General features: G+C 38.9%; 1 protein-coding gene across 1 annotated transcript in view; it reads left to right on the plus strand.

The window, feature by feature from the left end:
• Nucleotides 1-14,757, plus strand: part of golga7 (golgin A7) — a 31,401-nt gene extending 16,644 nt beyond the window's left edge. Inside the window, exons 5-6 of the mRNA XM_043681484.2 lie at nt 7,343-7,407; nt 10,391-14,757. Coding sequence (XP_043537419.1) covers nt 7,343-7,390 — 48 coding nt within the window. The 3' untranslated portion in view covers nt 7,391-7,407; nt 10,391-14,757. The remainder of the gene's footprint in view (nt 1-7,342; nt 7,408-10,390) is intronic.
• The last annotated feature ends 607 nt before the right edge of the window (nt 14,758-15,364 follow it).

The raw sequence follows: 15,364 nt of genomic DNA on the forward strand, positions 1-15,364 counted from the left end.
ATCTTCTTCACGTAGCCGTATATGAAGAGACTTCAAGACTTTATAATATTTTTGTGGAGGTGTTGGACTGGAGTGGGCAAAGTTAAAAATCTCCCAACACTAGGTTATAGTTCATCAGGTTTATTTGGAAGTACCAGCTTTTGGAGCGCTGTTCCTTCTTCAGCTAGCTGTGGAACAGAATGATAAGACAGAATTTAAAGCAAAAGATCAGTGTCACGCAACGGATATGATATATTGAACAAACCTAGATTGCTGCTAAGTCTCCCATCTTTAGAATGGGTTCCAGGTTTCAGTTCATTATTATGTAAATCCCAGAACTACTTTTAAGTCATATTCTCAAGATAACTTAAGGTTTTATAAAAAATAAAAGTGACCTCTCAGCTCAGACAATGCATCAAAGACATGAGGTTAGGGTCTGTCTGTATCTCAATGTTGAGTCGGACTGGTTCTATTTCTAAAGTAGGAATTTATAAAATGTTACATGGATAGACTGACTGTGTGGAGTTTGCACGTTCTCTCCGTGTCTGCGTGGGTTTCCTCCGGGTGCTCCGGTTTCCTCCCACAGTCCAAAGATGTGCAGGTCAGGTGAACGGGCAATTTAGCATGGCCCATAGTGTTAGGTAAGGGGTAAATATAGGGGTATGGGTGGGTTACGCTTCGGCGGGTTGGTGTGGACTTGTTGGGCCGAAGGGCCTGTATCCACACTGTAATGTAATCTAATCTCATCTAAAATCAAAGGACAGACTTGTGTGTTTTTTGACCAAAATAGAATGTGCAATTACAATTCTGCAAATGCAAATTTACCCCAGAGACTTATACGTGATTGAGGGAACAGCGCTGTAAAAGCTATACAGAACAACCTCAATTATCTGAAATAGACGGGCGGGGAGTATTTTCTTCAGAAAACTGAGAGTTTGATCACGGATTGTTCAGGTAATGGATAGCATTTTTACAGGACCCTAAGATCTTGTTCAGATAATTGGGGTTTTACTGTACTTCCAAATAAACCTGTTAGACTTTAACCTGGTGTTGTGTGATTTTTAGCTTCATAATATTGTGACAAAGCTGCCTCCAGCATGTTGTGAACTCAAACATATCGCCTCTCCTGCTGTAATTTTAACTTCAGTTCAAGCATTCTACTCCGTCTTGAACGTGATCTGGAGAAAGTTGAAAGTTTTCTTCTGAAAATCATCTCTAGAATTTTGTGAATACAGAATGTATCTGGTTTTGTTATTTCAGCAGTTCAAAAGTCATGTTAATTGCTCCAAATCTTATTTTCCCCAGTTGAACCCCTGTGCATTAGTTATTGTTTTCTTTAGAGAGCAGATGAACACCCTGCTTGATCCACCTTGCTATTGTGGAGTGCGCTGTCTGCCCAGCTTAAATAGTCTTCGGTTAACGACCAGTCATCTAATGATCAAATTTTAGCCTTTTAAGACTGAGATGTGAAAAATATGTTCACTCAGTGTTGTGAATCTTTGAAAATATATTGCAGTATATTCAAAATGGGAATTGTCCCAAATTTGTAATCATTGGGAAAGTGGAATTGAGGTGTTAGTTTAGTTACTGAATGTTAAAGGTTTGAGGGACTGATCCTGTTTCTTGTGGACATTATAAGGTGCTTTTGTTCTTGTCTTGGATTTTCTTTCTTTATCTTTTCTGGGATGTGGGCATTGATTTCATGTCTGACAATTGTTGCCCCTTCCAAATTGTCCTTGAACTGAATGGTCTGCTTGGCCACTCACTTGCTGCGGCCCTGGCATCACAGGGTAAGAATGACAGCTTTCCTTCCCCGAAGGATGTGTGAGAACCAAGTGGAGTTCAACTCCTGTCACTGGTGGTTCTGTGATCACTCTCACTGAGAAGATTTAAATTCCACCAGCACCATGACCACAAAGAATGACCCCGGGTCTCTGCATTACTAGCCCAACCATTGACACTCATTTGCCACATCCTGCATTGTAGAACAGCAGTTTGAAGGTTTTGGAGAATATAAAGAAACTGCTTCTGTATCTTCCTTACTTTCTTGGTTTCACTAAGCTCAGCCTTCGGTAAACTCTTTTTTTTATTTGTACCCTTCAATGACCTACATGCCAAGGTATAAAGTGTCTCTCTGAAAGGAGTCAACTTCATCTTATGTTTGTCAAGTTCATTGAAGTGACAAAGCACGGCTGTAAAAATTTGGCACGTATTGAAGCAATTGTATGTGAAAATCCCTGGCTACTCTGTTTTTAACCACTGTTGAAGTTTTTTGTGAAAGATTAATTTGGGAATCTAAGTCGATTACTTTGTTGGCACCCTGTAAATAATAAGTTATCAAATTCCTTTCAATGTGCCTGAATACAATGACCTATTTATAAGTTAAAGCTCAGTCAGAGACCACCTGCTACAATGACAAGCAGTCTTGGTGTGATAAGTGGTCAGAAACCTCTCTAAGCATTTGTCTGGTTTGATCACTTGAACTGTGAGAGTCCTTCTGGTAAATGTGATGGAAAAACGATCAACCTTAATTATAAAATTAGCAAAATTTGTGCTACATGTATGTGTACTCATGATAATAAGTGGAAAATAAACTGTAGTCTTGTGTGAACGTTGACTTCCTGTCTGGGAGTTTCATGAAGCCCTGCTTTGATTGAGCGAGTGGTAAAGCATAGCTGTCTGCAATTGCTCTTCTGAACTGAATTTAAGCCCTCTTGAGGTTTCTGAATCAATAGTTAGACAGAGTCACATCATTAAGTACCACAGGAGATCTCAGCAGGTTGCCTGTATTCCATGATCTGCAATGTCATTGGGTGATTCCTGATTAAAATGTAAGTTTTGTGCTAAGCCCCCCCCATGGTTCCTGATTTTTACCATGTATTGTTTATCGAACACTGTTGTCCATCCTGTTGATGGATATTAATTCAGAGTGGCACTCGTCTTTCATGGATGCGGGTGTATTCGTGCAATGCTGGCTGTCTGGGACTCAGCCTGAGTTAAAAATGATCATGTAGTTCAGTGACAGGTCTCACTGCTATAGCTGTCAGATGAAACGTCGTGCAAGAAATTTAGACCCCACTGGGATTCAGGAATACCGAATTGTACTTGACTCAAAGTAATGTTTTAAAACTCTGCCAGGAAATCCTACAACTCTGAAGAAAGCAGAAAAGCTGTTATGAAATTCAGTTGTCTATTTTGGTGCTGACAATCTTAATGAAAACAATCAGTCATTTTCTCAGAGCTTGTGTCATCTGTGTCATGTTATCATTATAGTAAAAAGAAGCACAGAGATGAGCACTTTTATGCTGATGTATGATCTCCATGTTTAGATTGTAGACAATTGCCTCTTCGGTATGTGAATGGACTGCCTTTGTGTTTCTTTTGTGTAGTACAGTGTTAGAGGGATGGAATTCACTGTTTTTTTTGTCACACAGTGAGTTTTAGGGAAGAGTTCCTCAGGCACAAGCAGTGTGACTTGTTTTGGCCTCCATCTGAAGAGTAGCATTGTTTTTAAAATTGTACCTTTGCTTCATTCATGTTCCAAAGGTAACTTTAAAAACCTGAGAACATAACAAAAAATTAACCTGATTTTTTTTTTAATTCCTTGGTTGGAAAGTATTCACGCACTGCAATGAAACTACTTATTAACTTATTGCTCCTTTCCTGAAGATGGATTTTCTCTCTTGAGACCCCTTTCTTTCGATATGGAGTAAGGGCGTGGGTAGAAATTAAGGCATGAAACCAAAGGAACGGTTGAAGAGAGGTTTCTGAGTGAGGGAGGGGTCCAGTTGGCCAATGGCATCACTCTTTGTTTTCTGAGTTGCAGGGTCTTTGCGAGGTTGTAGATAAGAGCTTCCCATTCACTAACTTTGAAAAGCAAATTGCTGCCCCCTGTGCTCAACTCACAAAAAAACACTCTCTTGTGGGGATGATTACTGAAACTCTGGACTTCTGTGAAGTTGCTAGCAAGTCTTCTGGATGTTTGTCAAACAACCATTTTTTGTCCTGTGTGTTAACGTAAGACTGTTAAGTCTGATTGTCTTCAGAAAGTTCGTACACATTTACTTCATCTGCTGCAGTGAAGCCTCTGTTGTGATCAGCCCAGTGGACCTTGTGTAAGCTCTGTAGTTCAGGAATGTTCGATTCTCAGACTTATCCTCTGAGAATCTAGGTTAGTTTTTTTTTGTAAATGGCAGATTTTTATAAGTGGTTTTAAATATTGTTGGTGAAATGGACTTGTTGCATTTACTATGGTTAGTTACCTCTGCAGCCCCTGCTGGTCTTGTTGAGATATGCCAATTACTTATGGCAATGTGCCTGTAACTACAGGGATTTTAATTTCAATTTTCTTGGACTTGAATTAGACACGGTTAGAAAAGTGACTGAAGCAATTGGATCATTTTGTGGTTTAGATTCAAATGTTTGCCTTATGCTGTCAGAATATGAAAATGTGTTGTATGTGCGTGTGTATGTCACACAGATGTTAGCACAGGATGATTGATGCTTGGGACACATTCAACACACTGTATTTATTTAATATTTAACTAAAATACCACAGCAATTTCATGGTCTCTGCTCTTTCACTTGGTGTGTTTTGAGTTATGGGCGTGTACAGCACAATGGATACAGGAGGAATGAGAAACTAGCTGAAAAGCTGGGCAGTTTGCAAGAAGAACCTCTTGAGGGTAATGGGCTGATGTAATTGATGGTGGCATTTTATTGATGTAGGTGCATTTCATAAAAATGGGAGAGCTTTGCACCTCAGGCACTCCGGTCTCAAGTTTGCTTGAATTGTGATCAGCTGTCAATGGAAGTGGAAAAAAGTACCCTTCCTTCAAGTTGCTTTGTTTAGATTGTTAGCCATGGCTTGGTAGGTCACAGTCTTGCTTGAGTTAGAAGATTGTTTAATCCCAATCCAAGGATTTGGGAATTTCGATGCTGCATTGTCAGAGGTGTCAGTTTTCAGAAGGGTGGTCCCGTATGTTCTCTCTTCAAAACTAAACAAAATGAAATGAACCCATTTAAAAGGTCCTTCCTGGTGTCCAGGCCTAAGTTCATCCCTACAATAGCAGCTAGAAAAGAAATGATCTGGTCATTAATACAATGTTATTTTGGGACTTGATTTGGTGCAAATTGACTGGTGTGTTTCTGACATTACAAAAGTTTTAAGAACTTAAAAAAATATGGTTGTGAAATGTTTGAGGTTGTGAAAAGAGTACCATCTAAATGCCTGTGTTGTTCTTGAATTTGATGTGTTGTCGAAGGCTTTACATGCCATTCTTTTGTCACTTTAATTGTATCATTAGGAACCCAGTTTCGTCCCTGTATTCTGGTTGATAGTCAGGTAACTAATGCGGAAAGGCTGAATGGAGAAGAGAATTTCACACTTGGGTAAGGTTTTTTTTATTGGAATAAGTTCATCTGATTTTTCTTCATGTGTTGTCTCCCTTAGAGTCCTAAGGTCATGTTGGAGATTTTGATTAGGTTGCTTCTGTGCACACCGTATGTAAAATCAACCAGAATTGGTGTCACATTTGACCCTTCAGCTCATTACACTGCTGCAAAATCTGTACCGTTCCAAGATGCAAAACTTAATGCTCAAAATTTTAATGACTGCATATCGTTGCAAGTTGTGTACATGGTGAGCTAAATCCCTTGACTTGTGCACAATTTCTGATGTCTCACCAATTAAGAAAATTGTTGACCTTGCGTTTATTGATTGAAAAATCTTGCCATTTTTCTCAGATGCCATTGTTTCATCCACTCAGTTAGTCTGCCTGTTTTCCATTGTGACCTAATGCTTTTATCAGCATAACTTAGAGGCAACTGTCTGCAGACTTTAAGAAGTGATGATATATCCATTGCATTAGTTTTGTTCTGCATCTGGAGTTAATTGTGTTTGCACAGGTTTGGAGAGGGATAGTACATGTTTCTTGCTAGAAGCTTAAGTTTACGGTATCTCCTTACCTGAAACTGCCTAATTTTGTGCCCGTTGACTTCATATATTTGCTCTTAGTCATGCTCATTTTAAAGCAGATTTGTGAGCACCTGTGGAGTGACACCAGAATTCAAGTTTTACCTTGTGGAAAGTGATCGGTTTGAAATATGATCTCTCTTTTCTCGCTCTGTCTCTCCTCCTCGCTCTCTCTGTGCTGTCATAACTTCTGAGTGTTTATACCAATTTTCTAGCATTCTGTGTTTAGTTGTGTGTTTTTTAGCTTTATTTCTATCTGCAGTGAAGAGCACAGGATTTTGTCAGTTACTTTGGCCTAACCACATGGGTTACCCGCTATTTGCAGCTGTCAGTAAGAAGCATACAAATGCAAAACTGCTTAGGAAATCAGACTCGACTTGGGGCACTTTCTCTTAATCGGTACATTCTACAGCCAACTAAGCAGTTGGATATTTACGAATCAGTCTTTTCACAGAGGTTATGACACACCACTGGAACATATAGGAGTTGAACCCAGTCTTCCTGGTTCAGAGCAAGGGAGACTACCACCGTGCTACAAGAGCTCTCAAAGCATTCTGCATCTGGTATTCCCAGGCAGTCTCATATTTACTGGCTTTTTTAAGTTTGTGAAAAAAGCCTAATTGAATCAATTATAATTTTCTGGGTAAAGTTTTGTTGATATCCAAATTTTGTTTTTGAATGTCTGTTGGCCTTCAGTATTTGAAAAATGCTTGATAATCTGAAGAATCGCTCTCTGCAGGAAATGTCCATGGTCACAGTTACACTAATTTATGTGGAGTGCATTTATTTGTTAGCATTTCACTTTTGCCAACCTGTTGAGGTACTGAATGAATTGGCAGGTAGTTCACCTTGTATCTGCAGTCCTTGATGCTTCATTCAAATGGCTTTTCTGTTTGGATCAATGGGGAATTCCATTGTCTAAGACTTGAGTCCTCACCCAGCATCCTCAAGTGGTCATTGTCATTGTTAGGGCCCTTGGATGTTTTTTGTGTGCTTGCTGAGAAAGTATTGAAACTGCACCTAATCATTGATGAGGCACTGAATTGCTGATTTGTATCATAAACACTTAATTGGTGCACATAACTTCTGAGAACGGAGAATGGATTGCAGCCGTTCTTCAAATCAATTATCCTTATCATTTATGTTTTAAGGAGGTAGCAAGCAATTTGTCGTCTTTTGAGGTCTGTGGTTAGGACAAGTAGAAAAGCTAGAATTATGGTCTGAACCAGGGCTAGCATATACTGATTAAATGACAAAAGTTCATTCATATCTTTACCAACAAATTGTCACGTGTTTATGTATTTACACAAATGTCTGTAAAGGAAATGTGTTACACCATGTCAGAGATGCTTTGGATTGCATGTTTTGTACTTAACTCTGATTCGACAGATTGAGATCTCCATTTATGAAGACAGAAATTTCAGCAGTGGAAGATGAAGTGCAGAGAAGCTAAGGTATGAACTTGCTGGACTGTGGTCACATCTCTGTCTGAAGCAGCAACACATAGGATACTAATTTCTCATTCAAGATCCCTGAAGCTCCATGACCATGGAACATTGCCAACATCATACTTGATCATGAAATGACAGGTTGGAGTATCTCTCCCACAGATTTTTGAAAAGCCACTTGATATAGTATAGAAGCGATACAAAACAAAATCAGTTTCGTTTTCACCTGTTGTCAAGTTCCATTTATCTTGATTGTTATAAATTGTTCAGGCTGGTAATTAGGGGAAGAAAAGCAAGAGTCTTCAGTGTACAACAGTGCAAAGAAAAATTCAAGTACTTAAAATGTGCTTCAATGAGATGAGATTTCACACTAGCTTCGATTGAGAATTAAATTTAAATGTGCAGAATTGAATGCCAACATTTTTGAATTGGTCTAGTTTTCATCAGCATTTACTTTAAGATTTGGACATAGAATGTGTGCCCTGTTTGAAATCTGAATGACCAGAAATTTGGATTTCTATACCCAAACCACTTTTGTGTTTAATAAAGTGATAGATACAAGCAGTATTTGCCTATTGTCTCTCAACCTCAGTTTTTCTATGGGCAAGAAAACACATGGTTGTCCTTGTTCTTTGTGTTTACTCATGTTTCTGCTTCCTTCTCCCCAGTGTTCAACCTTAGCCCCAGAATCAGAAGGGCATACCCTGCTGCTGGCAGTGTCATTTTTATGACCCCTGAATGACACAGCTTAGATGTTTGTGTTGTGGTGCTGTGAAATCAGTCACTGATCACATTTTGGAATCTCAAAGGCCAATCTTACTGTGTGAGATGCCAGGCTTGTAGCCCATCAGCTTGTGCTGGGTTGGTGATTGTGTCTTGGAATTATAAAGTTTATTTTAAACAAGAATCGAAGTTGCTGGAAAAGCTAAGCTGGTCTAGCAGCATCTATGAAGTGAAATCAGAGTTAACGTTTCGGGTCTGAGGAAGGGTCACCGGACCCGAAACGTTAACTCTGATTTCTCTTCACAGATGCTGCTGGATCTGCCGAGCTATTCCAGCAACTTCAGTTCGAGTTTCTGATTTAGAGCATCTGCAGTTTATAAGGTTAATTTTAAGCCTGGTGAAATCCTGTTACAGCTCCATTCTCCAAGATTATTAGTTCACGTGCCTTGGGGAACTTTGTGTCCCACTGTCAGGAGCACTACTTGGCCGTGTGTTTAGGTTGAAGCTGGGCTTGAGGGAAACTGTATAGCCTGAAGCTTGGAAGTAGGATTGAATGTTGATGCAGACCTTTTCCACGAAAGGATTTGATGTAGGGTGATAAGATGAGGGATTGAGGGAAGAGACATGGAGTACAAAAGTGTTTTATGGAAAAGACTTTTAGAGATGCATCAAATGTACTTTAGCCCTATTCGCACATAGGCAGAGAAAGTGATTAGCACACCTGCAGAACATGAATTCCTTTGCGTGCTGCTTTTAAATTTGTTTTAAGTTGCAGCTGGCTCCACAATATTTTCTTCTTGTGTTGCAATGACTCAGTTTAACACCACTAATTCTGTCTAATCTGTTTTCAGTGTGATTGTATTTAAGTCTGCTGTTCGAGGTTTTTCTTAACATTCAGCCCACTCACTGTTTCATTGTTTGATTTGGAAGTGTATTCACAAGGACTTTAGTCTGCCTCACCAAGTGCTGATATATCCTTCCGATAGTTTGGCTCAGCAGCACAGTGAGATTTGTAAATGTGATTAAGTAATTACATTTATACAGGTTATGAAAAGGTGGCTCCTTGTTTTACGGAGCACTGCTTTATGGGTTTGTGCATTGCGCTTTGAACAAGTTATGATTTGTGCCTGCATTTCGCAGAAACTTGGACTTCGTTTCACAGGGTAATTACAGATGAGTAAGGCCCTTCATTGCTTTGCTATTCCATTCAGAAAAATGTATGGATATTTATTTTGTTTCATCAAATACACAACACAGAGAAGAGGCCACTTTGCCCAACAGTTCCTGTGAGCATTGACGCTCTACCCTACCCAGAAGGATATTGCAGCTATTGATCATGTGTTTTGGGATTAAATCTGTTGGAAAAAGGAATAAAATGACTGGTGCAACTGGTGATTGTCAGCCATCGGTATAAGTGTTCCGTTTGAATCACCAAAATGGCCAACTACTTCAATTTTTCTTGTACTGTCTTGAATACACAAACTTACACCATGCTTTTTAAATGGACTTAATCTGTTTTTAGAAAGCAAAACTCCCTCCAAAATGAAGTGGCAACACTGGTTAGCATCTAAACTGTATCCTGAATTACAAATGCTCTCCTTTTACTCCGAAACAGACATCATCATGCAACACAATCCAACAAAGTGTGCAGAGATGATCTTTTGCTTATAATAAATGATGGGATGAAAACTCATAGCCCACTCTGTTTCTTGTTGACAAAGTCCGATTACTGACAGCGAGAGACAGATGGGGAGGATCTTTGGCTTGGATGAAAATCAAGCTGGACCTAAGATTTGGAAACTCGTCACAGTTCAACTTTGTCATGTTTCCAAGTCTGAGAGGAGGGTTCTGGGATTTTCTTCCTTTATGCTTACCTAGTTTTCTGAAAACACAAATCAAGTCCAGAAAGGATTGCTAAACAACCATCAACACAAAAATCCCCATAATCTGTTCAAAAGACAGCTTTTGCAGAAATTAAGTTCAGTCAAATCATCTCTTGCCTCCTAAAAAGATTTGTTTTTATTTTTCCAAAGTAGTTTTATTTTATGTAATCAGCAGGTAGATCATAGCACACATTTAGCTGTTGACTTCATTACCAAGAAATAGTGATTTAAAGATCTTTCTTTAATCCAAAGTGTCCAAACAGTTCAGTTTCTTCCACTTATTAATCTAGTCCATGCATATGTACTCCTCACCATGGACCAGAATTGTATTATGATGTTTAGGCAAATTCTAATAAATTTCATTTTATTTTGTTTATTTACAGTGGGACCAAGGCTGTAAAGGATACAGGCGAATTCTGCTGGGTATCATTTCTGTACCAAACACGTACCCTACCTCGTCTCTGGACTATCATTCCACAAACTCTTGAGGACCTTGGTGCCACTTTAAACATTGGATGTTTTGTAATCTGCTGTATCCTCAAATAATGTATGCTATGTGAGGGGTAGGTGGGGGTAAGCAACTAACTATTGTGATCAAATTAGTATTTTCTTTCTGAAATGTTTTCTTCAAAAAAATCAAAAGAATTTCTAAATTAACATCACTAGAAGACCACAAGAAAGAGTTGAAGGAAATGTTTAGAGGTATATGGTCATGATACTCTCTGGGAGCATTAAGTTAATCGCTGTCAGAAGCCTTGGATATTTTTCCAGGATGAATTGAAGATGCTTTTGTTTCTTGCTGTGTTGGGACAAGTGGATGTGCCAGCACAATACATTTAGCCCTAAGAGTACTGGAGATTTTTGATGCCTAAATCAAAACTCTCATTTGGTTTACCTGATGTTTAATTCCACCAAGCTATGTCTAATTGGCTTGATAGACAGTGTCACTGCCATGTATATCATGCTGTCAAATCTAGGAAGTCTCAGGATATCTGGGGAGTCTCGGCTGAGGCATCAGTAGGGGCAGAAAGCAGTATCCAATTATAGTTGGTTTGGATTCCTGGATCTCTGTCCCTGATGGACCTGCTTGTCCAAGTTTTGGATCAGATCAGGTTAATTTGAGAGATGATGAAAGCCTTGCAACATTTAGCAACTGAGCTCAGTGATCCTATAGTTGAGCGTGAGGTGAAGCCTGCTGAGAAGTGCACGGAACAGACTGAAGACAGCAGCAAGTGAAAGAAGGTGCCTTATACAATTGGGGAAAAAAGAAAATTTGGGTTACTTCAGGATATTTGTAACAGTATGTTGTTAAGTAGAAGTAGAAACTGGTAAGGAGCATGCTTTAAAACAGCGAAGACAATAAAAGTGTTCAAGCGGCACCCCAACTACAAATATAAAATGTTCAGCAATATCTTCAGTCACCAAACTCGTGTTGGCACAGACCCCAGTTGTGGTTTCTTTAGTGATGCATGCAATTCAGATTTTTAAAATAAAACATTCTAGGAGTGTTCTTAATATAAGACTCCATGTTGGCAAATGCTAGCGACACCACAAGGGGCTATTGCATTACATGATTAGGTTGGCTGATATGGGTGTAGTGCTAGGAAAGTATGAGTTTACAGAGAAATAAATGCTTTACTGACTATTTTCGAACTTTACTGTGTCTATGAAATGAAAAGTTGAAAGCTTTCTTGCAGAAACGGACACTTTGGCAACTCGAATTTTACTTTGCTGAGCAAGATATTTTGCTCCCCTTGTCACTGTTCACCTCCCTACCACCATCGATCATGTTCATGGCCAGCAGCAATTTGCAAGATCATCACAAAGTGGAGTTTTGCTGACCAAGGGCAGTCACAGAACCACACAGATGCATTTCAAAAATTTGAGAAAGGAGAATTCAGTACTCTTAGTGGTTAATAACTTCGCCATGCACTGTCATTATGTGTAGCTTTTGGCTACTTGGGCTTATTTCCCAGGGTTCCCTTGTGGCTTTGTAAGATTAGCTAATTTACATGTTAGTGTCCTTGTGTTTCTCTTGCAATAAAATAATGTAGTATGTGACAATTTCAACAACTTCTAAATCTACTGAGTTTATAAACATTTGATATTAATGACTTTTTTTTAAACAGTCATTTAGGTTTTTCAGAGAATGTAAGAAGTGAGAAAATGTGAGTTGTGCTTTGTCACAAACCGAACTGTTCTGCGTTGTGCAGACTGTTCTGAGCAGTTTTGCTGCTTGTTAGTGCATCTAAAGAAAAATACAAAGCCTGACCTTGATCCCGGGCAAATAATTTGAACAGAATCTGAGACAATTTGCTGTCAATCATGTCTGACACTAAATCTGACCTTGTATGACCTCAGGAGCGCAAAAGGGAAGAGGTTTGAGTTGTGCAGTGGAGTAGAACGAACAAAATGTTGACCTTTGCGGTTGCAAAAACCTGCATTTCAATCCAGCTCAGACAGGCAGACTGGAGGTCTCTTCAGGGTGACTGTGAAGGGGAAGCTAGTTTGGTTGAGGGGGGATGGTGTGGATCTTGTTCCCAATGGACACATGTCCACAGTACAAAACTGGCTGTAATTTGACTGGCACTAATTGGGCAATCTCGCTCTGAGAGGCCACAGGCAGGGTCAGCAGAAATCAACAGGAGATTTTTGTTTAAAATTCTACAGGACTTTTCAATTTAACTCCCCATTGGTGTGTACTCTCTTTCACGTTGCTTATTTTCAAAAATGTTATATAACCGAGTGAAAGAGCCAAAGCAGCCATTACTCACTGTGTTAATTATTTTTCCCACTAAATAATGATCTGGATTCAGTTTTGACATTTTTTTGACTTTGTTTGAGCTTTTCATAGCAATCATCAAATGCCTGGGAAGTTATGAATTATTTGTCCCAACCCTAACATGTTTTGACTCTGGAAATAGACTTTTGTTAATAGTATCAGGTTTTGTTATTTCATAAAATGGTTTAACTTCTTACACTACTAGTGTTGGCTGGTGGAAAATTTGATCTTTGACAAAGTCTTGTCTTAGTGGCGGCCCAAAGGAGAGCGGAGGTGATGTAGGAAGTAGAAATCTCTGCACTACTTTGAGGATGATGGGACTTGGTTTGTGGCTAGTGTGTCAGAATGTTTTCATTACCTCAGCTTGGGAACTTGGGAAAATATATCTGGAAGACTAACTTTCCTCTCCATAACTGATATCCCTTATGCTTTTACACCTTCTTTATTACAAAAGAAAGTTCACCTGAAAATAGAGTACAAACATCATGGCCGAATTGATGGCTCATTTGTATTTAGCTTGTTTATCTTGATACATCAATTTTTGAAAGATGGTATTCCATGGGAGTTGAAGGCTGCGTGTCTTTGGACACTTGTTTTAAGTCTTTGGGAGCATTTTCAGAAATGCACAATCAAATAATGTGAAGCTTAGTTTTTGCATTTCTGACATGCTTTGGTCTATTTGTGAAAACCAAATGGTGTAGGTGCCAGTGATAATATTGAATGTTGTGCAACAGGAACCATTACAAGTTAGGGTGTTAATGTGTATCTACATTTAAAATTTACTACCCTCGAGTCATGGCTCTTCAATTAAAGAAAAGGCAAACTGCCTGTCTTTTAGGGAACCCAGAAGAATTCAAGCAGCTTGCATCTCATTCCATAAGTGACAGCAGCAAGCAGCAGAGATATTAAAACTGCATGCAGGATTTAATATGTCTGACGGGTCTGAAACCATACTGGCTTTGAAGAAGTCCAGAAATAGTTAACTTCACAAATATTTTTTCTGATCTTGTGGTGGGCTGGAAATTGAAACACATCTGACTTTAAACCTTTGTTCTGATTTCTGACTTCCTATGTTTGAGGATGTTAGCACTGTCTAGAATCTGTTGGGCTGCTCCTTATGGGGGAAAGGGCAATAAATTATTGCTTAGTCCTTTTTTTGAGAAGTGGACCTTTTTTTTTTTTAAAGCTTGCTGTCTTGTCCTGTTCGTGGGGCACACCTGAAACTTGTTTCCCAAGGAGGGGAGGTGACAATTTCAGTTCCAGAAATAGGCCACTGCCAACTTGTGCTTCAGTTCAAGTGTAATCTTCACTTATGTTAACGTGGTAAGTTGACAGTACTTCAATTTGAGTTGCACAACCAAGCCAGATGTGCCGGTTGCAGATTTTTATATCCATCAAGTGTACTAGTTGATGGGACTAATTCCTAGGAGCTTTTAATGGAAACCAATGTAAAATAGGGGAGCAATTTTCTTGAGTGCAGGTTCGATTTGAAGCCCTGTTTCTAGGATGGTGGTACTGTTATAGAGGCAAGCTAAACAAGAGAGGAAGCTTTGTGGGTTTTGAAAGAAAGATTAGTGGACACCTATTTAACAGAAACAAGGAAGCAAAATCATACTTATTTATACAACATAATCCGTACGGATACCCCTTCAGCTGGCATTGAATTTGATACTGATGTGGAATAACTATAGTGTATGAAAATGCTCTGTCAAATCTTAGACACTTATTCAATGACTTGGGTAAAATTAGTGCAGCACCTTCTGAAACCTACCATTATTCGAAGAATCTCTCTTTATATTGTGTGCTGTCTCTCAAATGTTTTGGACCTATTTTATTACTGTATGCTGGAGTCAAACAAGCTGTTTTTAAAACCTGTCCTTTGATACAAATTCATGTGCTTGTTAATATTGTTTTTTTGTTTTCTATCTTTATTGATTAAAAGAAATAAAAAAGCTTCAACAAAAAGAATGCTTCTTGTCACTTTCGCTGTTTTCCACAATTTTTTTTTTTATTTGGGGTTGGTGGTGAGGAAGATTACAACAAAAGCTCATTGCGTTTCCTTCAAACATTGCTTAGTTTCAAACTGGTAGTGGAGGGGTTTTGCATCTTCAGTTTCTTTTGAGACATGTTTGCCTCAGTGTTCAGGTCAATAATAAAGACAGTATGGTACAAAGCAAAGGACATAGAATGGCAACTGACTGTATTGCAGGCTATGCACCGAGGAGTTTGTGTGTTAATTTCAATTCAATGTATACTTAATGTGCACATCAATTTGCATCCTTTTAAATTTTACCATATAGGGATGCTGCCTAACATTGGGTAGATCGAGTGACCTAAAACAAATGCCGAAATATTGGTTTAACCTTGCATTTTGTGAATTTCATAACCACATACACTTGTTGGATCTTGAATGACTTATTAAATATTTGTTTCAGGTTGGTGTTATACCATTTTTCACAGCTTGTGCCTCCTGTTTTGTTTTTCATGAACTTGGGCCAGATGCATATATTTTCAATCTCACAAGATATAAGCAGCAAGAGTGTGTACCAAGATTTGCGCAGCAAAAATATTGTAC

The sequence above is a fragment of the Chiloscyllium plagiosum genome, unplaced genomic scaffold (genome assembly GCF_037043375.1).
Source record: "Chiloscyllium plagiosum isolate Xiang-an unplaced genomic scaffold, Cpla_swu_hap1 HiC_scaffold_48, whole genome shotgun sequence".
Taxonomy (NCBI): Eukaryota; Metazoa; Chordata; class Chondrichthyes; order Orectolobiformes; family Hemiscylliidae; genus Chiloscyllium; species Chiloscyllium plagiosum.